This window comes from Truncatella angustata, assembly GCF_020726525.1.
Source record: "Truncatella angustata strain MPI-SDFR-AT-0073 chromosome Unknown BKA67scaffold_8, whole genome shotgun sequence".
NCBI lineage: Eukaryota > Fungi > Ascomycota > Sordariomycetes > Amphisphaeriales > Sporocadaceae > Truncatella > Truncatella angustata.
Window position 1 is genome coordinate 2,650,915 of NW_025763388.1, and position 18,897 is coordinate 2,669,811.

Below are 18,897 nucleotides of genomic sequence, written 5' to 3' on the forward strand. Positions count from 1 at the left end.
TGACTGGAGTGTATATTTTTGATGTGTAGAAAAAGGGCTTCGGCATAAAGGGAGGCCAGAAGTGAATTTTTTGAGAGTTTCCTGAGGTCAATTTTGACAAATGACTGGTGCCTAGAACTAAATCTGTTTCGTCTTTCACAAAGCTTTCTGCGCTTTACTTCACATACTGCATTGCATTTTATTAAATATCGCTTCCAACTTGCGTTCTCCTTACTTATTTCTCCAAGACACTATTCCCTCATGTTCGCTAGGCCACCGATCTCTGATCGCCATGTCGTCGTGTTGCCTCTTGATTGATCGTGGGCCAAGACCAGAAGAATTCATACGCAATTGGATCCTTGCTGTCAAGGGTTGTCGCAGAGGCAGTAACTCAGCGTGAGACGCGGCATCCTGAAATGGACAAAAGTCGTAATGCCAGCTGTTTACCTCGAGCTTCGCTTCTCGCTATAGTCTATTGCTCAGGTCTGAGCTTATAGAAGTTCATGATCCGGTATTTGCTAGGCTTACTTCGTCTCAGGGGAGCAAGGAGGGTTTCTTGAGTAGGTAGTATGGCCCTTTTCGGGTTTATATAAACGATTTAGGGCATTTTGAGTCGTCATGCCTCCATGCTAAGCCACTTGAGTTGTAGCATCTGGGCTATTTATAGCAGCTCAGCTGTATCTGTTCCTTTAGATGGGCGCAAGAGGCGTCAAAATGGCTGATCCAAGGCATTTGATGCGCTAACATCATCAGTTGAGCCCAATCCCATCTCAGCTTCCTCATCTCGGAAGCGATAAGGTCTATACAGGACTGATGTTGCACAGGATCGCAGGCGCTGATGCCACAAATTATGAGCAGCCAGCTTCGTATCGCGAGACGGTCGAAAGATCTCGGAGCGTCTATCTTCACAGATTGGGCGGATAGTAAATCAAATAAAGTCGATACATAAACCGTGGGAGACCCAAGGAATGATCCACAGCGGCGCTTTATGCAGATGATCCAGAGGATCGCACCTAGTCGCAGGGCCTCGAAAATCGCATCTTGTGGCATGGTTCCTGTATGTGCGGAACAGTCCAGTAGGCGATACACTATGGGATTGGTTCGAAGCTCAATGTATACAACCTCTGTCCATAATGCATCTCCTTTGATCGCCGACTCGGCTTTAATGAGAGCGGCGACAGCGTTCAGGTCAGTAATGCAAGATGAAACATGTAGGGCATGGGCGTCCATGGTAGGTTCCGATTTCATCATATTGAATAGCGGCATTGGCAGAGTATGTGGATATGCAGCTGGGTGGACCGGGGGTATAAGATCTAACGGAGGTGGAAATCGTGGCCTCAGTCTATAGAGGAGGGATGCGGTAATGTCTATCCTGCGATTGAATCATTAGCACGTAAGGAATCCACGAGTCATCGTAGAAAACAGGTTATTTATTACCAGAATATCATCAGCCTGAGCTCATCGTGGCCTTGTAAATGGTGAATCCCTCCTCGAACATTAATTATCAACTCTAAGCCACGTAAGTGGACAAGTGCTTGGCTGAAATCATAAGATATGAACTACTGCAATGTCAGTATCAATAGTACTTTCGGCTCAATATAGAATAAAATAAAATAAAAAGCGTTCGTTCGCAGGAAAGTAGAAGATGTCTCACATTATAGCAAATGATTGCCAAAACCGCACGAATGACATTATTTGCTGCCTCCTGTCCCAAATTGGGGTTCGCGAGGTAACTTTCAATGCATGATATTGTAATCGAGGAGCGCTCTAGGGCCATTATCCTAAATTTTGCGGACAATGCCCGGGAAACGCCGCCCAGAATGTTGGGGCTGGCAAAAACATGCTGAAATTGATGAAGAAATCGGGATGATTGGAAAGCAAAAGGGAACCAAAAACCCTTAGTCGAGTAGTCTGTCAACAAAGTTGAGCGAGTTGAAGTACATTCAAGAGAGGAGACGCAGGGTTGGTTCGGCTTACTTGGGTTTGCAAGGTTGCTCCCGGCACGCAGCAACAGCATCATTCCGTATGCAGAGAACATGTCGTCTCCCCACTGACTCTCCAAGGTAAGCAAAGGGTGCTGGTCCCAGAAAGGTGGCACTAGAGACAGAAGGGTCTCATAGTAAGCGGATGGAGGTACAGATTGGTATGGCATTGCGGATACCAAGGCAATGTCCGAGTCGACAAGGTCCTGAGACTGCGGCTCCTGCGGCTGTTTCGCCCGCTTTATCTGTTTCGTGCGGTCCGGAAAATGGACAACGGCATCGAATTGCGGATTGCGCGGGGGTTTCCGCCGTGCCTTGCCGATTTCAGCCATTACATGACGATGGATCTTGGTCCTTGTAATTTTATCAAGCTGGTGAATATGAGTCGGACCGGTAGAGTGGACGAAGAGAAAGGGCCGCTGCCGTTTCGAAGCTTCTGTTGCCATGTTCATAGAATTTTTAGGGTCGTGAATGGGAGTGTTAATCAAGCGGCAACAATTGTCGGTCGATGTCATACATGAGCTACACCAATGCTCAGGCTCAGTCTTGGTGATGAGACTGGTGATGTTGATGGACTTACCGTCTTAACTAACATAACTAGGTTATGAGTGTGTGTGCCAACGTTACTACTAAGCCGCTTTACCTCATTAGTGACGTCGTGGAGAGGGGCATAACTCGAAGCTCCAATTGGCTGGAAAAGGGCCCCGCGAGGAATCCTGTTAACAGAGGCCGCATTTGCTTCCACCACCTTGGAGGCTGGGACCCACGAGCTCCCACACCTTTTCCTAATGAAGTAATAGGTCCCTGGCTACTTGCAGCGGATCTAACCAATAAAAGAGCATCATGTGTATAGCAAATCAAGGGTCTGCTTATATGATACCTAGCTTTATTGAGATGACACCCACCCCTGTGGCGTATGTGGCTCGACACCCGATATTGGGCCCCACTGCTAAATTATATCTAAACACAGTAATAAGCATTGGCTGTAGGACAGAGATATCATCCTTGGGGACAAGCCGTCTCTCCTTTGCCCCCTTAACCCACTAGTATTGAGGGGAAAGGAAGACCAAAGGGGAGTCTTGGTCTCGAGAAACCGGCTGCTATTACAGGCTCGAAGAGGAATATGTGTGGATTTAAGATAATCAGGGCACAAGAGAAGAGGGAAGCTACTGAGGAGGCCGGAACAGCCGCGCCGAGGACGTCAGCCCGAGTGTTGACCACAGCCGAGGATGTGGATGGTGATATTGACGAACTGGTACCTATGCCAGAGACACAGCAGTTCTTGTAGGCTACGTCCAACATCTTCGTGGGCGGCCGGGATGGCCCGGATGATGAAGCGGCCTTCGAACAGAGGGCATTTTCTACGATGGCCGGCATGCCATTTGAGCGTTTGAGGTTATGGATGAGGATTTAGATCAGGATGATGCAGATGCAGATGAACTAGTAAAATTTACAGATTGATCTCGTTGAGAGCTCCGTTTTGATATATGATACAATGTGTAGTCTTGGTGCGTTGCTAAGTTGTTGTGTTGTTATGTGGGTTAGCTGTGAGATGGCGATGCGTCTTTGTTTACATACAATTTAGTAGGGTGCCCGACACCGGCTGTCTTAGCGCTGCAGCTATAGCTGGTGAGTGTCGTCTTGTCATATAAGCAAACCCCATATCAATTTACCCCTGATGAAACTGAGAAGTGAAGGGAGGGTCTAGAAGCAGGTACTACATTGGTTCACTACTTTTTCACCCTTCTCTCTTCAAGCAGGCACCCCGTCAGAATCTAGACGCACTCGTCGAGTTGAGAATCACCTGAATCAATTCATTTCCCATCACAAAAGCATCTGGTATCTAAAGTCTCACTTGAGAAGTCATCTCATTTGAAGCGTCATCTCCAACTTAGTAAGTTAATGCACAATCATGGTGAGCCGATTGTAGGACCAGTCCAGCCCGTCCGCCTCAGCCAGTCTGCAAAAGTACTCGCTGCGACTCCTAATTCCTCCATAGACCGGTCGTCATCGGGGTCGAGAGCACCATAACAGATCTTCTCTTTAGGAGCCATGGCAACCCATTCCATCATTTGCTTTACGTCATCTCGAAAGGCCGGGCCAAGCATCCCAACTGTCATGTCCGTCCATACATCCAACGACAGCGGAGAATGAATTGCCGGCTGTCCAGTGATCGATGTAAACGTTGACGCCATCTCATCCATGCTTATCTTGGGACTTAAGACTGGATAATTCCTCCCCTTGGTCTTTTCTTTGCCCAGAGAAAAGACTCCTGAATAAAACGTCACTGATGCTCGGATGATGTGTAGGGATCTAAAACGCGCATGGGAGAGACGAAAATATACGGGGCTGACTTACTGGCGGCGAATCTTCCAACATCGTAACTCGAGTCAACCCATTCCGCAGTTTGAGAACCCGGGATGGGCGCACAAAAGCGAACGACGCCATCGGCTGTAGAACCATAGGACGTCAACGAATTAGCTTGACAAACCGGCAGCATCGATTACTGACATTGCCGCTGAGCGTATTGTGGCCATGCATGATTACTATAGAAGAATCCTATTTATATTTCATCAAGTCAGACTTCCGCGTCTCACCAAGTAAATTTGAAGATGGAGACTGCACCTGGAATGAGGCAGGTGACACTATCAAGCTGCTTTCTCGCATACTGCTCGGTCATAAACTTGTTGTTCATGTGATGTATTCGTGTATAACGGCCCGAAGTCACTTTGGCCATGTCAGGCAGGCTGCTAAACACAAAATGCTCCACAAAGCTGTATTTCGCAGCATCGACAATATTTCGGCCTGCCTCTAGCTCATGCGCTATCTCTTCTTCGTTCATGAGCACCTTACCGAGTATGATCTCGCTTACCACGGCGAACACTCCATAAGCCCCGCTAAAGTTCTTTCGTAGGTTTTCCGGATCATACGGATCACCGTAAACGATGCTGAGCCGTCCATCCGGAGTCTGTTGCTCAGCAAGAAGTTTCTGGGCTCTCGTAGAGACGGGATCCCGAGTGACAGCGCGAACCGACCATCGTTCCTTGGACGTGTCTTTCAACAGAGCCGTGACGACTCCGCTGCCCTGACTCCCGGTGGCCCCCAGGACAACGATGACTCTCGGCTCCATCTCTACTCATTTCGTGAAGACAAGAGTGCAAGAATGATAGTTCAATAGAATGAAGGCGTTATGGGTCGCACGAACTTCAAAGGCAGATTTAGATATGTTAAAGGGGAGACGATGGAGGAACGAGGCATAGAGAGGGAGAGAGCCAGAAAAGACACCGCTTATATACCTTCACCTTGAGCACCAAACTACGCTACGAGTGGTTGTACCTACCGATAACACCTATAGAAAAAGATGTGGGAGTAAATGGTACGCCTAGTATTTGTAATATGATCGAGGCTCAGACACGCTATGGAACGACTATGCTCATGAGTCGGAATCTCCACAAAAGACCATCATTCGGAGATCTTACCCAAAGAGGAGAAAGGTCTATCTAAAAAGGAATGATCTGCCGATTAGCCGCACATACAATCCCTCTGTTTTTGAGCTTCATATTGACTTGCACCACGCTATGCCTTCAGCCAGTAACTTCGAAACACGTCAATTAATGATTGCAGAAACTTCTATCCTTGGCTTTACAGAGGTACACAAGGATATTAAGCGAAGAAAATGCTTTGAAATCTCCTTTCACTGGCATGACGATGACAAATGTAAAGATGGAAAGGAAATGAGGACCAAGGCGGCCGAAAAGGAAGAGAGAAGAAAATATCGTGCCCATTACCACGGCGTCTATGCGCTTATAAACTGCTAAATTAATAATATTTCGCATTTCTAATATTGATTTGATCATTGTGACAGTGAACAGAGACAATTTTGTAAAGTTCTATTTGGATGTTTGGATAAAGAAAAATATAAATAGGGTCCACTGGTCTATTGTCACCTGTTTGCTTTCTTCAAAAGTTCTCCTCCATTCTCCAAGAACTATAAACTTTCACACTCTATCTTAACACTCTAATCTGTCATCATTTTGATTAATCTGCAAAATCTGCCAAAATGAGCATCAAGACCGATATTACTCTTTACACCGAGGGCACTCCTAACGGTCTTAAGATCTCGATTGCGCTTGAAGAGTTGGGCCTCGAGTACAAGGTATCATTTCGATCGTACCCTTAATCAGCATGTAAACTGTAGAAACTGACGCGTTCCTTACATGTAGGTTCGCTCGCTTGACTTCTCTAAGCTTGAACAGAAAGAACCATGGTTCCTCGAGATCAATCCTAACGGTCGTATTCCGGCTATAACTGACAAGGACGAGAATGGAAATGAACTCAAGGTTTTTGAGAGTGGTGCCATTCTTGAGTATCTTGTGGGCAGATACGACAAGGACCACAAAATTTCCTACTTATTTGGGTCCAAGGAACACTGGGAGACAACCAATTGGGTATGTATTTCTATCATATACCCCGAATGTCGACCTTATTTTTGCCTCTTTAACTTACAGGTATTAGCTTATGTGGCAGATGGGTGGCCTAGGACCTATGCAGGGCCAGGCAAACCATTTTGCGAGTATGCCTACTTTTGTTGCTTGATAGAGGAGTGTATGTGACTGACGAAGACTACGCTCAGGATTCGCCGATGCGGTCTATCCGTACGCTCTCAACCGCTACGTGAATGAGAGCCGTCGCCTTTATCGTATTCTCGATGCCCAGATTGCAAAGAATCCTTCTGGCTATATTGTCGGTGACCATGTGAGTATCGCCGACATTGCCTGCTGGCCTTGGGTCTGTGCCTGGAGTAAGTTATCTAGCCGCAATCTACTACGTTTCTTCGTTGCTGTTTCTAACTCTTCATGCCAGAGTACTCAGCAGTTCCTGATTTGGAAGAATTTCCTAACGTCCAGAAGTGGATGCATCGACTCCTTCAGCGGCCCGGCTTTGAGAGGGGCCGCAATGTCCCTGGACCCCACTACCACTTTGAATTGAACAAGCTTTCTGAGGAAGAGCTGAACGAGCTTTCCAGTGTTAGGGGTTCCTGGGTTCAGGTGGGTATGAAGCGGGATGCCGAGGCTTAAGTGTTGCAAAGGGGCAAGACTCCATTGGTAGCTTCTCGATTGAGGCCGACAGATTCCCTGAATGGGCGAGTCATGGGAAACAAAATTAAACAAAATAGCGACCCTACATATACGCTGCTAGACAATTTCAACAGCAAGACAAGAGTTACTCCGACCATCAGTGATATGTTTGCCTAGCACAAGTTTGATATGATGGCTGATAAGTTTCGTAGAGTAAGTGGTGGCTCTCAGGACTATCATTTCCAAGCCAGAGATCGACGGTAAGCCCGGATACTACAATGTGTTTGATCCGGTACCTCGGCCACACAACAACACTAAGGCGCTATTTCCTCAGACATCTTATAAAGTTGCGGGCTTAGACTATTGGCTTTCTTCTTACAACATAATGCCCAGCACGAAGTTTACTTCGAGTGTGAACTTTCAAGTTAGCAACGCTAATAGAGCTATAGCTAAGATTAAGCAAATTAAGACAGTATTTGCTATAAGCTAATTATATTTGTATATATAAACTTAACTTTATAACTTATAAAGTAATTATGATTCAATTATGCTTAACTTTAATATGAATAACTTATTTAACGACTGTAACATTCTAGCTCTTAACCTGACTATTCGACACTATGTAGGTCGTTTAAGTGGACCGTGCCGGGTATCTATCCTTTTCACGTGTCTCACGGTTGCGTATAGGAACGAAGACCAGCTTGCTGTATACCCTAGGTATTGTGAAAATGAGACAGTTTAGGAAAAGAAGAGCTTAATCGGGAGTTCGTAAAAATTCGTAGTCGCGAAGTGTAGCTTACGTATCGAGTTTAGCTTACTCTAACGCTCCACTCAATGAGCTTAGCCTTAGCCGTTACAACGTGGCAGTTGCTACACTAGAGTTTGGGGCTGGCTGAAAACAACTACACTAATCAAGGGCACTATCTAAAGCCTAGTTTTAATTCAGCTGCTGGATTACATCGTGCAAGATCCCCGCGCTAGAAATGGGACACTTCTCCCACCATTCAGTCAATTAGTGAATGAAGTGTCCCATTTTCAGGGCCGGGGTCCTGCGCTTTCGGCTAGGCTTATGGTCGGCTCTACTGCGTCGCTCGATCTGGCCATGCTTAGCAGTCCCAATTGGACCAAGTCTGCATGCAAGCGTTTTCTCCGGGGTTTTCTATCATGAAAATCTGATGTAACTAGATTTGACGCGCCGGCAAACTAACGGATTGCAGGATTCGTCCTAGACTTTGTTCCGCCGGTCGCATGAATGCGATTGGACTAACTTGATCTCTCCGCCGTGTAGTATCGAGCTGAACAATCATTAAGCTGACAAGAAGATCGGCGAGCCGTAAGCCAACGCTATCTTGTTCTAGAATCCAGTAGCCCGTCTGATGCGTCTAGAATTTTGGCATTGGCATAGCGACATGCTGTGTCCAACAGTTCATGAGAAAAAAAGTGTTGTCCAAACACTTGGTCACTCTGGGATATAAATACTTGAAATTCTCTGCCATCAGACAATATTATACCCAGCATCAATCATTGTCCACAGACGAGGTTACCTCTAGTCCCTGCCCATCATGACTTCGCTCCGTAACATCCTGTTCTCCCTGTACTCCCTTTCTTCCTTGGCCTATGCTGCGCCACTTCAGGAGGATCTGGAGGGACGAAACCTTAACAAGCTGCTATGTGCCCTCGAGAACCCCATCATATCAGTTCTTGGTGCCAAGACGTCAGCGACGGCTTTCTGCTCCTCCTATCTAAGCATTGCTACACAAACGTTCTCTGCTACTGCCACGACTTCAACGTATATATTTGCAACATTCACGACTAGAGCGACCACGCTAATCCTTTGATAGGTCCACGAGCACAACGACCACCGTCTTGACCGGAACACAGGTCATTACCGATCCTACTTCCACTTCCACTATAGTCTCGTACGTGCAAGAACAACATATAATTAGTTTGAACGAGCTAACTCTAGCCAACAGGAGCGTCACCACAACCGCCGTCGTTTTCACCACATCCGATGATACTGCCGCGCCCACGGCGTTGAAGCGTGACGTTAACTTTGGCAAGCCCAGCACGGTGAGCGTGCCAGCTCAGCTCACGAAATTTGCGGCGACGGTGCTATCTTCAGCGTGCTCTTGTCTGTCAATTCCCACGCCTTCCGTCACGAACACCCAGACGGTGACCAGCACGGTCTCACGAACCTCGACCACTTCTGTACGTTTATTGCAAAGGCTCTACTACTAAGAATTCATGCTCACAGATAGTCCCAGACATTTGCTGGAACTACTACGTACACCCCGGTGGCTTATACTACGACCACTACCACGGATACAGCAACAAGCACGTCGACCATTTTAAAGAGTAATGTCCTCTCGGTACGCTTATTCTGTTACTCTTGGTCCTGCCCAGCACTAATATATATGTTATAGACTATTGTAGCCATCGTTAACCAAGATAACTATCAGTCCTTCTGTTCTGATATTCTTGCCTACACAACACCCGTAACAACGGCCTATGAGACGACCACAGCCACTACTGCAGTTACGGCAAGCAAAACCACCACCGTTACCAGCTACGCTACCATCACCACTACCGTCGTCCAGGGAGCGGCAAAGCGCCAAGAGTCAGGTGCCACAGACACGACCTCGGCAGCCACGACGAACGCAACCCCGGTAGAGTTGGCGACATACCCTGCTGATTATGTCACGTCTGCTTGCAGCATGGCTGTCACTTCGCCCGCTACCTCGACCATCTCTAGCACCATCACCGTCACGACAACCCAAACGAGCGTCCAGCTGGCCACCGTGACTGCACAAGCCACGAGTGTCATCACAAAGACTTGCGCCAAGTACCCTGTTTCGAACAGTGGCTTCGAGACGGGCACCTTTAGCGGGTGGACCTACTACAACCCCATTGGTGGCGCCGGTGGCTCGTGGTCCATCGTCTCTGGTGGATACTCAAGTTCCTATGCCGCCCAGCTCACGATGCTGAACCCGGATACGTCCAAGTATGGAGGCTTTGCGGGCTATATCACACAGAACGTTGCCACGTGCGTCGGATTGTCCTACACGGTCTCCTTCAACTACGATTGCACCACTGTCAACAACGGTCTCGCTATCTATGCGTGGGGCGGAGGTGGCAACTCGGGCCAGTTCTCTTGCCCATCTGCCGGTAACTGGTATTCCACGTCGTGGACCTTCACCGCAACGAGTACCTCGACTGCGATTTACGTCGAAGGTGTGCAGAATGGAGTCGCACGGGGCACCATCTTGTTTGACAACATTGTCGTCACCCTGAACCAATAGTTGGAGGTCGTGTGGAACGGTTCAGTTTGTCGCCGGACCTCTATGATCTGGGAGATAATTCGGCGCTTCCCAGTTTTATCTAGGGCAGAGGGACGGGATGCCGAGTTTTCTAAGAGCTATGGTCGTATGTGCTTAGAACCGCTCAAACTAGTAAATATATTGTTAATATGCCATCCCGATCAGGTAGTTATAGTTAAGCACCAAGTCGAGATTTTACTTATAAATCTAATAAATATATAATCACGTTATATTTACGAATCGGAGTGCTATATAAGGTTATACGTTAGTTTTCTTATAGCATACCAAAGGAGGAAACTCTTGACCTCTTATTAAGGAACATAGAGAAGAACAAGGCTTACACTTTATCGCGCGACTATAAATGGGCGTGAAGAGCTAGGAAAGGCTGATGTTTATTAATCAACTAGTCAAGGCTTCCGAACGACACCGGGGATGTGGCCTGCAATGCCCCCGAAGCTAAGCTGAACATTATTTATACTGTATAATATAGCCTCCAGTGATTTCCCAGCTGATTCTTTGAGGTGATCTGGTACTAGCGGAGACGATGTAGGATGCCGAGGTCAAGTACTTTGGGAGCCATTGTGAGTTTTGATTAGCTGTATGAAATATTGCACAGCGATAAGCCGATAAATTGAAGAAAATAATTCTAATTTATCAAACCAAGTATGCTCCATGGTCCAAAATCAAAAGTAGTGTTATGTGTTGAATACTTGATATCATAGCAATTACGCATGACATAGTACTATAGAATTGCAAGTTCATGGTAGTGTGGCAACATGATTGAACCGAAGCTTCACCAGTTTGTTTCGGCACCGAAAAGGAAGTTGCAAAGAGGCTATACTCCTGACCTCTTTTGGCATTTGAGAGAGACTCGGACAAATACAGACATGGCTGAATCGGCCAGGTCGGCCTGTATGATATTCGGCCTATTACGAGGGACGGGCTGCCCGGCGGACTTGCCAAGCTTTCACACCTGAAGACATTCCCCTTTGTGTATACACACACCTCATCTTTGCATTTACGAGCATTGATCCAAATAACCACAAGGTCGTGCCTGCTGATTCAAGGGATATAGACTTGTGTTCGAGGATTATAACATTGAAGAAAAAAGACTCATAGTTAAAAGTCTTTATCGCTATTAGTGGCTAGGTGTTTAATGACCCCTGGCCCGACAGCTAACGTCTTCTCGTCTCTCGCCGTTATAAAGATGAGCCAGGCCAAGATCTTTACTTCGCTTATCTCTTTTATGTCGATATATAACTTTGATGGCGTTGATATCGACGGGGAGCACCTAGCCGCTGACGAATAGAGTGGCCAAGAAGAGAATTTTGCCAATTTCCCGCGGTTTATAAGCAATTTGAAGCGAGCTTTAACTTCTAGCATTAGTGATAGAGATGGAATTTCCCTTATACTATTAGTTTCCTACTAGTACTTGCGACATTTTGATATTATTAACCTAGAGCCGTCGGTGGATCTTTTCAATATCGTGTCATATGATTTCTATAGGCTCTAGGATAAAGATAACAAATGGATGGGACCGTTTCTCAACTCCCACACTAAATCGACCGAGATCACGGAATATCTGGACCTTTTATAGCGTAGCACCATTTTCGCCGAAAACGTATTTGACGATACATCTTTTTGCTGTAGAACATATTCTTAGCCTTGCTCGGCTAGCGTGTTGATCCGACTTGAGTTTGAGATGCTGATCTGACTTTGTCTTTCATGAGACTAACGGCACTAAAGTATTGGAAATTGATTTCGGTGCGATTCCTGCAATATATTCACAGCTCATTCATGTTGCCTGCATGATGATGGCAATCCTTCTGTCTCAACTGGCCTTTTCGGCGGACCAATCCTTTCATAATGTGCCAATATTCTACGATAGATTATGTCTGAGACTTCAAGCATACTAAATCTTAATTCTATACGTAGTACCTCTTTTAGTCGTTAGAAGAATATTGTACGTTACGAGGCTCTTAGTCGCAGGCTTTAACGCTTGGACATATCCATGCAAATACAAGTTTGAGCTTGGTCTATCGCGCTAGAGCTATTCATTCGTCTACACAGTCACCACCAGGTTAACTATAATTTCACCAAATACAACTACGAACTGCCTGATGTGGTAAGCATAGCCCTTCGCAAAACGAGGCTGTCGCGGACTGGCTTTGCCCAACCTTCTGTAGGCTAAGATTGTCAGTCTGATTAGCCATGGCTACGTCCAGCCGCATTTGATACTCCGTGATCGTCAGCAGAAACGCGGCGATCTGACGCTGAGACAAGACTCTTAATTACTCTGTATCCGGATCTTCTTGATCAGGATGCCACAGCCTTTTTTTCCAGAGCTGCAGCCGCTGTTTTCGTAAGTGTCGGCAGTGACTTCCCCACTACCAAAAGCCTAATGATGCGTGGGATAGCCACAGACAGCATGCTTGTGTAACAACCTGTGATAAGCCTCGCCAAAAAGCTATTCAGCCTTCATTTTCGCTCATCAGCCGATGCGATGGCGTCGCGCGGGGTTCATGACTCAGCAGCACCAGTTCAGCCTCACCGGACGACGTGGAGCATATGGTTTTGCAGGTGCGCAAAGTTGCGAAATACAATAGTTCTGCAATAAAGCGAGCGCAACTGAACTTATAATCCCTTCAAGTTGCATACGTCTGCGTTTCTGCCATTCGTCGTCACATGACAAAGTTCCACCACCCCTATCGACGATGCGTCTCCTTCAACTCCGAAATGGCGACCTGAGGCTTACTCCAGACCTTATCGATGATATTCCACCTTACACGATATTGTCCCATACTTGGGGACCCGAGGAAGTCATTTTCTAGACATGCTCAAGAAGAGGGGAGCAAACAAAATTGGTTACCAAAAGATTTTATTCTGCAGCCAGCAAGCTAAACGCGATGGCCTTGAATACATCTGGGTGGACACTTGTTGTATCGACAAGAGAAGCTCTGCCGAATTGACGGAGGCGATCAACTCGATGCTTCGCTTGTATCAAAATGGGGCCCACTGTTACGTTTATCTGTCAGATGTCTCGAAAAAGTCTGGCCAAGCTTTGCGGCGTTGGGATGCTCAATTTCGCCAAAGCAGATGGTTTTCACGAGGATGGACTCTGCAAGAGTGCTAAGTTTTGCATAAAACAGGCTGAAATCAGGACCTGTTGAGGCTGAAAGTGGGAGGTCTCGAACAGGTCGTTCCATGTACATGTAGAAGGCTTTAGCGCTTACGCACATATACATGGACACCACTGCCAATCAGGCTAAAGCCACTGACTCGTCCCGCTCACTGCAGCATAACAAGGCTATTGCAGACAGTTCTGCCGCCAGCCTTGTCTATCATCCCACAGAAGAGGGAGAGTTTGTAAAGGGCCGCTATGCAAGGATGACAAGTCTGTCTTGGTACAGTACACTACTCGGCTGATCATGACATGAGGTTGACTATCTGTAAAGTAAGCTAGAACTGGTTGTGGGGCCAAATACTGACTCCGATCTATGATCCGGAGTTATTAGACACAAATACGGACAGCATGGCGGCATACGCCGCCGATACCACTATCATCTCGTAGTTCGATACTCTCAGCACAGCAGCGACAAGAGCCGAAAAGACCACGATACAAACAGATATGACTGCGAGTTGCGACCCTCGAACCGATCCGGCTGACAGAATGGTCAACGGCACAACCAAAAACAGCCCAGTGACCATAGAAGTGAGGATGCGCCCTATTACATTAACGATAAGTACCGTATTCTGATGCGACGACTGTGAATGCGATCTGGACGACGATGACATGAAAGGTTCCGCAATAGTATACTTCTGAGACAACCTCCAGTAACGAAAAGCTCGCAGGCGTTTGTGCAACCAGCGCTGGAAAGGATCGGTACGAGTGCGCGCGTCGAGATCTGCCCGAACAAGCCGGGTCTCGTATATCTCGCGGAGGGTCAAGTCTGTTCGCGTGTTTGACAACTTCTCGTCGTCCAGAAGTGATACCGTCTCCATGGACATAATATGGCCGAAAGCGGTGAGTGCATCATCTACATGTCGCTTTGAGTATAAGCTATATGAACGAGGCTACTAGCCATTGCTCACCATATTGCTGTATCAGAGTGCGAAGCTTTCCTACTAGCTCGGTTGTAATAGTGTCCTCGATGGCAGGGACTTCGGAATCCCTTTTGCTCTCTTTCAGGCCAAGCCTATCACGTACCGATGGCTCATGCCCGAGACCGAGGCCAGACTGGTAAATGGCATGATCGATCTGGGCAATCTCCTCCTCGAGAAAGCGGAGGTTAAGCAGGTGTGTAGTTTTGAAGCGGCGGAACCCGTGCAAGGTAAGATTGTTGTCGTCGGTGATGCGGGGCCAGAATTGGCGGAACTGCTCCACAGTCGGGTGAGCCATTTTAGCTGATTGCGGAGGGTGCCTAAATTATTTGGACGGTTCTGCAAATGACTTTTGAACGATAATGGATTTGGATTCTGAAAGACTACGTTTCTAGCCCAACAATACAAATGCGAAGAGTCCATGGATATCTGTCAACCACAAATATGCCTAGTCTCAGCAAACCGGCGAGGCTCTATGTTCCCACACCCAACCGGAACGCCTTGCACTACAAATGAGGGGCTTCTAGCCATTCATCTTTCAGCAATGCAGCCGACTTCTAGGCACACGCAGGCGCATAGGGTCAGCGCCCGGGGCTGAGGACGACCTGATGTTTTCCAACACGCTCCGGATGCCTCGCGCAGTTGCCATTACAGGAGAGACCAATCTTCTCCTGGAGGGGATAGCAGAGTTTTTCCAAGTTCATTGATACCTCGTTCACCATTCTGAGTACAATTGGCAATCTGGCTACAGCCACGCTCACCAACATCCATTGCGAGTCTACTCACGTCACAATGCCCGAAGGCAACATAGCCGATAAGAGCCTTGTTTCCTCCTCTGATCGCAAGCCGCCCCGACCCTTCACTCACGATGACTACACCATCGCCATCATATGTCCTATGGGAGACGAGATGAGCCCCGTTCTTGCCTTGCTCCACGAGACGCACGAAAACCTAAGCACGAGTCGAGACCAAAATGCATACAAGCTCGGAGCGATTGGTCAACATAATATCGTCGTGGCTGGCATGCCGATAATTGGTAACAATGCTGCATCAATGGTTGTGACGCAACTATTGAACGATTTTCGTCGAATACGCTTCGGACTGCTTGTTGGGGTCGGTGGTGGGATTCCTGACGAAGACTACGACGATGAAGATCTCGTTGACATACGTTTAGGAGATGTCGTCGTTAGCGAATCTCGAGGGACGTTTGGTGGTGTGGTACAATTTGACCGTGGCAAGAGCACAACCGACGGCTTCATAAAAACAGGACATCAGAACAAGCCACCGCATGTGCTGGCTGCTAATGTCGAAACGCTCAAGGCCGTGCATAACCTTCACGGTAATAGCATATTACCATACTTCGATGAGATGATAAAGAACTATCCCGGCATGGAAGAGAAATACAGCTATCCAGGCCTAGGCCGTGACCGTCTCTTCGAAGCTAGCTATACACATCAAGGTGGGAAAACATGCAAGAAGTGCGATAGTGCCCAGACTGTCGAACGAAACCAGCGCAAATCCTCAGGTCCTCGAATTCATTACGGAACGATCGGTTCATCTAACAGAGTCGTAGAGGACACTAAGGAACGAGACGAGCTACGAGATATGGGAATCCTTTGTGTAGAAATGGAGGCGGCAGGTCTGATGGAAGCGTTTCCTTGCCTAGTCATCCGTGGCATCAGCGATTATGCAGACTCTCACAAGAACAAGAAATGGCAGCCATATGCTGCTGCCATGGCTGCTGCGTATATGAAAGAACTGTTGCTCCAAATGCCGACGGATGCAGTGCAGCGTACGCAGTCCATTGCGGATGCCCTTCAGGGTATGTCTGTAAAATTCGATCAGATGAGTCACGATATGAAAAGTATCAAGGGACAAAATCAAAGTACGTAGTCCCTTAGCTATCCGTAGCATTTGATTAATGAATGGGCAGGTGCAGAAGAAGCCAAGATTCTAGAGTGGCTCTCGTCAAAAGATACCAACTTCTCCACATTGCAAAATGAATCTCAACGAACTCATACTGCTGGCACTGGTCAGTGGCTGCTTGACGCTGAACAGTATCAAGATTGGCGTGACCGTGAACCCGGGTTGATGTGGCTCTGTGGCGCTGGTGGGTTAAACCTCCATCCCTTGCTTTCTTGAAGGGCATCGCTAACAGTGAGAAGCGGGTTGTGGCAAGACGATATTATGGTAACTCAAGTACGACTAGACTGGCCAGTACCGTTCGACTGATTATTTATAGCTCCACTGTCATATGCGATCTTCAAGCACATGCCACGAATCTAGCTTATTGGTATTTTCGATTCAACAGCGCCACTTCGCAGGATATTTCCAAGATGCTACGGTCGATCACGCGACAGCTTAGCTACCCTTCTCTGCCCTCAGGAGTTCGAGCGCTTTACGATCGGCACAGCCAACGTGGGAGTGAGCCATCATTAGCCGAGCTTACCACCATTCTCGACAACACGATTGCAACGTTCAAGGATGATGTTTATATCGTATTCGATGCCCTAGATGAATGTCCTCATAATGACAAAAACGGACAAAGAGACCATCTACTACGCTGCATCAAAGACCTTTTAGAAACCAATCCGAACTTACATCTGCTTGTCACGAGCCGGCCAGAGTCAGATATCAGGAAAGCTCTTGTTCGACTTGCTAGCTGCCTTTTAGACATTGAAGAACTGGTCAAGAACGATGTCGAAAGATATGTGAAGCACTCACTCGACGGACCTCGCTTAGCAAGTTGGGCTGAAGACGTCAAAGATAAGATTAGACAAAAACTTCTAGAATACGAAGAAAGGTAAGTGATTTTACATTTGACGCTTGGGATACACGCCTAATTCGACAGCAGGCGTTTTCGATGGGCAGATTTGCAGCTCAAGCGTTTTGCTCAATGTGCTACACTTAAGAAGCTAGAAGCAGCTATGGCCAGTATCCCCAAAGATCTGGAAACCTCATACAGTCAAGCTTTCGAGGCGATCGATCAGAACGATATAAGGGATGTGGCAACAATAATGAAATGGCTTACTGTGTCAATAGAACCACTTGATACTAATCAGATTGCAGCGGTCGTTGGTTTTCGAAGTTCCGATTATGTGCTCGATATTTGCTCCACCCTTCTTGTAACAGTGATCGATGAAGACACGACGCAAATCATCAAATTGGCACACTTCTCGGTGAAAGAGTTTTTGATTGTCAAGCTTCACGAGAACAGCACGCATTGGTTTCACTTCTCCTCCGAGCTTGCAAACAACGCGGTTGCAGTGGCAGCTCTCCAAGCCTTGCTCAACACCAAAGATGAATCTCAACCAATTGTCCGCTATGCTGCGAGGAATTGGCCGCAGCATGCTACGTTGGGATTGAAGACGAGTGACCATATCGAACTCGAAAGCCAGATCAGTTTGTTGTTCAGCGTTGATTACACGGACCGACTTTGTAGTTGGCTGGAAATACACGATCCCGATGGCGATCTTAAGAAATACTTTCCAGGAAAGGCGCAAGGGTTGTACTACGCGTCGTTACTTGGTTTTAACGTGGCTGCCAAGATGCTACTCGAAGCCAAGGCTGATGTCACTGCTCAGGGCGGCTATTACGGCAACGCATTACAGGTTGCTTCATATAGAGGACACAAAGAGGTTGTGCAGATACTGCTCGAAGCCAAGGCTAATGTCAATGCTCAGGGCGGCAAATATGGCAACGCATTACAGGCTGCTTCATTAGAAGGGCACAAAGAGGTTGTGCAGATACTGCTCGAAGCCAAGGCTGATGTCAATGCTCAGGGCGGCCATCACGGCAACGCATTACAGGCTGCTTCATTAGAAGGGCATAAAGAGGTTGTACAAATACTGCTCGAAGCCAAGGCTAATGTCAATGCTCAGGGCGGCGATTACGGCAACGCATTGCAGGCTGCTTTATATAGAGGACACAAAGAGGTTGTGCAGATACTACTCGAAGCCAAGGCTAATGTCAATGCTCAGGGCGGCAAATATGGCAACGCATTACAGGCTGCTTCATTAGAAGGGCACAAAGAGGTTGTGCAGATACTGCTCGAAGCCAAGGCTAATGTCAATGCTCAGGGCGGCAAATATGGCAACGCATTACAGGCTGCTTTATATAGAGGACACAAAGAGGTTGTGCAGATACTGCTCGAAGCCAAGGCTAATGTCAATGCTCAGGGCGGCAAATATGGCAACGCATTACAGGCTGCTTCATTAGAAGGGCACAAAGAGGTTGTACAAATACTGCTCGAAGCCAAGGCTAATGTCAATGCTTAGGGCGGCAAATACGGCAACGCATTACAGGCTGCTTTATATAGAGGACATAAAGAGATTGTGCAGATACTGCTCGAAGCCAAGGCTAATGTCAATGCTCAAGGCGGCGAATATGGCAACGCATTACAGGCTGCTTCATTAGAAGGGCATAAAGAGGTTGTGCAAA

The 18,897-nt window shown here is 47.3% G+C and overlaps 7 protein-coding genes across 7 annotated transcripts; 4 read left to right on the forward strand and 3 right to left on the reverse strand.

Moving 5' to 3' along the window:
* Positions 1–636: 636 nt before the first annotated feature.
* On the reverse strand, positions 637–2,538 carry BKA67DRAFT_629509 (uncharacterized protein; the record flags this gene model as incomplete). The annotated part of the gene is made up of 4 exons (XM_046105578.1): positions 1,957–2,538; positions 1,634–1,890; positions 1,417–1,538; positions 637–1,351 (listed from the first exon to the last, which is right to left on the reverse strand). Exons 1-4 carry the CDS (start codon positions 2,474–2,476, stop codon positions 637–639), a joined length of 1,614 nt encoding a protein of 537 aa, XP_045954642.1. The 5' UTR covers positions 2,477–2,538.
* Positions 2,539–3,871: 1,333 nt separating this feature from the next.
* BKA67DRAFT_683507 (putative cinnamoyl-CoA reductase) lies at positions 3,872–5,194 on the reverse strand (the record flags this gene model as incomplete). The annotated part of the gene is made up of 3 exons (XM_046108972.1): positions 4,587–5,194; positions 4,320–4,412; positions 3,872–4,233 (listed from the first exon to the last, which is right to left on the reverse strand). The coding sequence occupies exons 1-3, from the start codon at positions 5,089–5,091 to the stop codon at positions 3,872–3,874; spliced, it is 960 nt and encodes a 319-aa protein (XP_045954643.1). The 5' UTR covers positions 5,092–5,194.
* An 827-nt stretch (positions 5,195–6,021) lies between these two features.
* BKA67DRAFT_523529 (glutathione S-transferase) lies at positions 6,022–7,039 on the forward strand (the record flags this gene model as incomplete). The annotated part of the gene is made up of 5 exons (XM_046098481.1): positions 6,022–6,117; positions 6,185–6,409; positions 6,477–6,534; positions 6,595–6,762; positions 6,834–7,039. 5 exons carry the CDS (start codon positions 6,022–6,024, stop codon positions 7,037–7,039), a joined length of 753 nt encoding a protein of 250 aa, XP_045954644.1.
* Positions 7,040–8,198: 1,159 nt separating this feature from the next.
* On the forward strand, positions 8,199–10,404 carry BKA67DRAFT_579618 (uncharacterized protein). The gene is made up of 6 exons (XM_046103778.1): positions 8,199–8,372; positions 8,426–8,828; positions 8,881–8,958; positions 9,013–9,247; positions 9,304–9,408; positions 9,463–10,404. Exons 2-6 carry the CDS (start codon positions 8,602–8,604, stop codon positions 10,336–10,338), a joined length of 1,521 nt encoding a protein of 506 aa, XP_045954645.1. The 5' UTR covers positions 8,199–8,372; positions 8,426–8,601; the 3' UTR covers positions 10,339–10,404.
* A 2,666-nt stretch (positions 10,405–13,070) lies between these two features.
* BKA67DRAFT_524024 (heterokaryon incompatibility protein-domain-containing protein) lies at positions 13,071–13,489 on the forward strand (the record flags this gene model as incomplete). The annotated part of the gene is made up of 2 exons (XM_046098530.1): positions 13,071–13,175; positions 13,202–13,489. The coding sequence occupies 2 exons, from the start codon at positions 13,071–13,073 to the stop codon at positions 13,487–13,489; spliced, it is 393 nt and encodes a 130-aa protein (XP_045954646.1).
* Positions 13,490–13,851: 362 nt separating this feature from the next.
* BKA67DRAFT_524118 (uncharacterized protein) lies at positions 13,852–14,755 on the reverse strand (the record flags this gene model as incomplete). The annotated part of the gene is made up of 2 exons (XM_046098540.1): positions 13,852–14,430; positions 14,483–14,755. The coding sequence occupies 2 exons, from the start codon at positions 14,753–14,755 to the stop codon at positions 13,852–13,854; spliced, it is 852 nt and encodes a 283-aa protein (XP_045954647.1).
* Positions 14,756–14,813: 58 nt separating this feature from the next.
* Positions 14,814–18,734, forward strand: BKA67DRAFT_629524 (uncharacterized protein; the record flags this gene model as incomplete). Its single annotated transcript, XM_046105579.1, has 5 exons — positions 14,814–16,342; positions 16,391–16,567; positions 16,623–16,647; positions 16,700–17,260; positions 17,312–18,734. Exons 1-5 carry the CDS (start codon positions 15,250–15,252, stop codon positions 18,732–18,734), a joined length of 3,279 nt encoding a protein of 1,092 aa, XP_045954648.1. The 5' UTR covers positions 14,814–15,249.
* Positions 18,735–18,897: the final 163 nt, after the last annotated feature.

Excerpts from the sequence above, each read along its gene's own strand:
- BKA67DRAFT_579618 (XM_046103778.1), top strand. The coding sequence starts at position 8,602 with ATGACTTCGCTCCGTAACATCCTGTTCTCCCTGTACTCCCTTTCTTCC. Across the intron at positions 9,248-9,303 it reads CACGAACCTCGACCACTTCT|ACATTTGCTGGAACTACTAC; the intron begins GTACGTTTATTG and ends AGATAGTCCCAG. Across the intron at positions 9,409-9,462 it reads TAAAGAGTAATGTCCTCTCG|ACTATTGTAGCCATCGTTAA; the intron begins GTACGCTTATTC and ends TATATGTTATAG.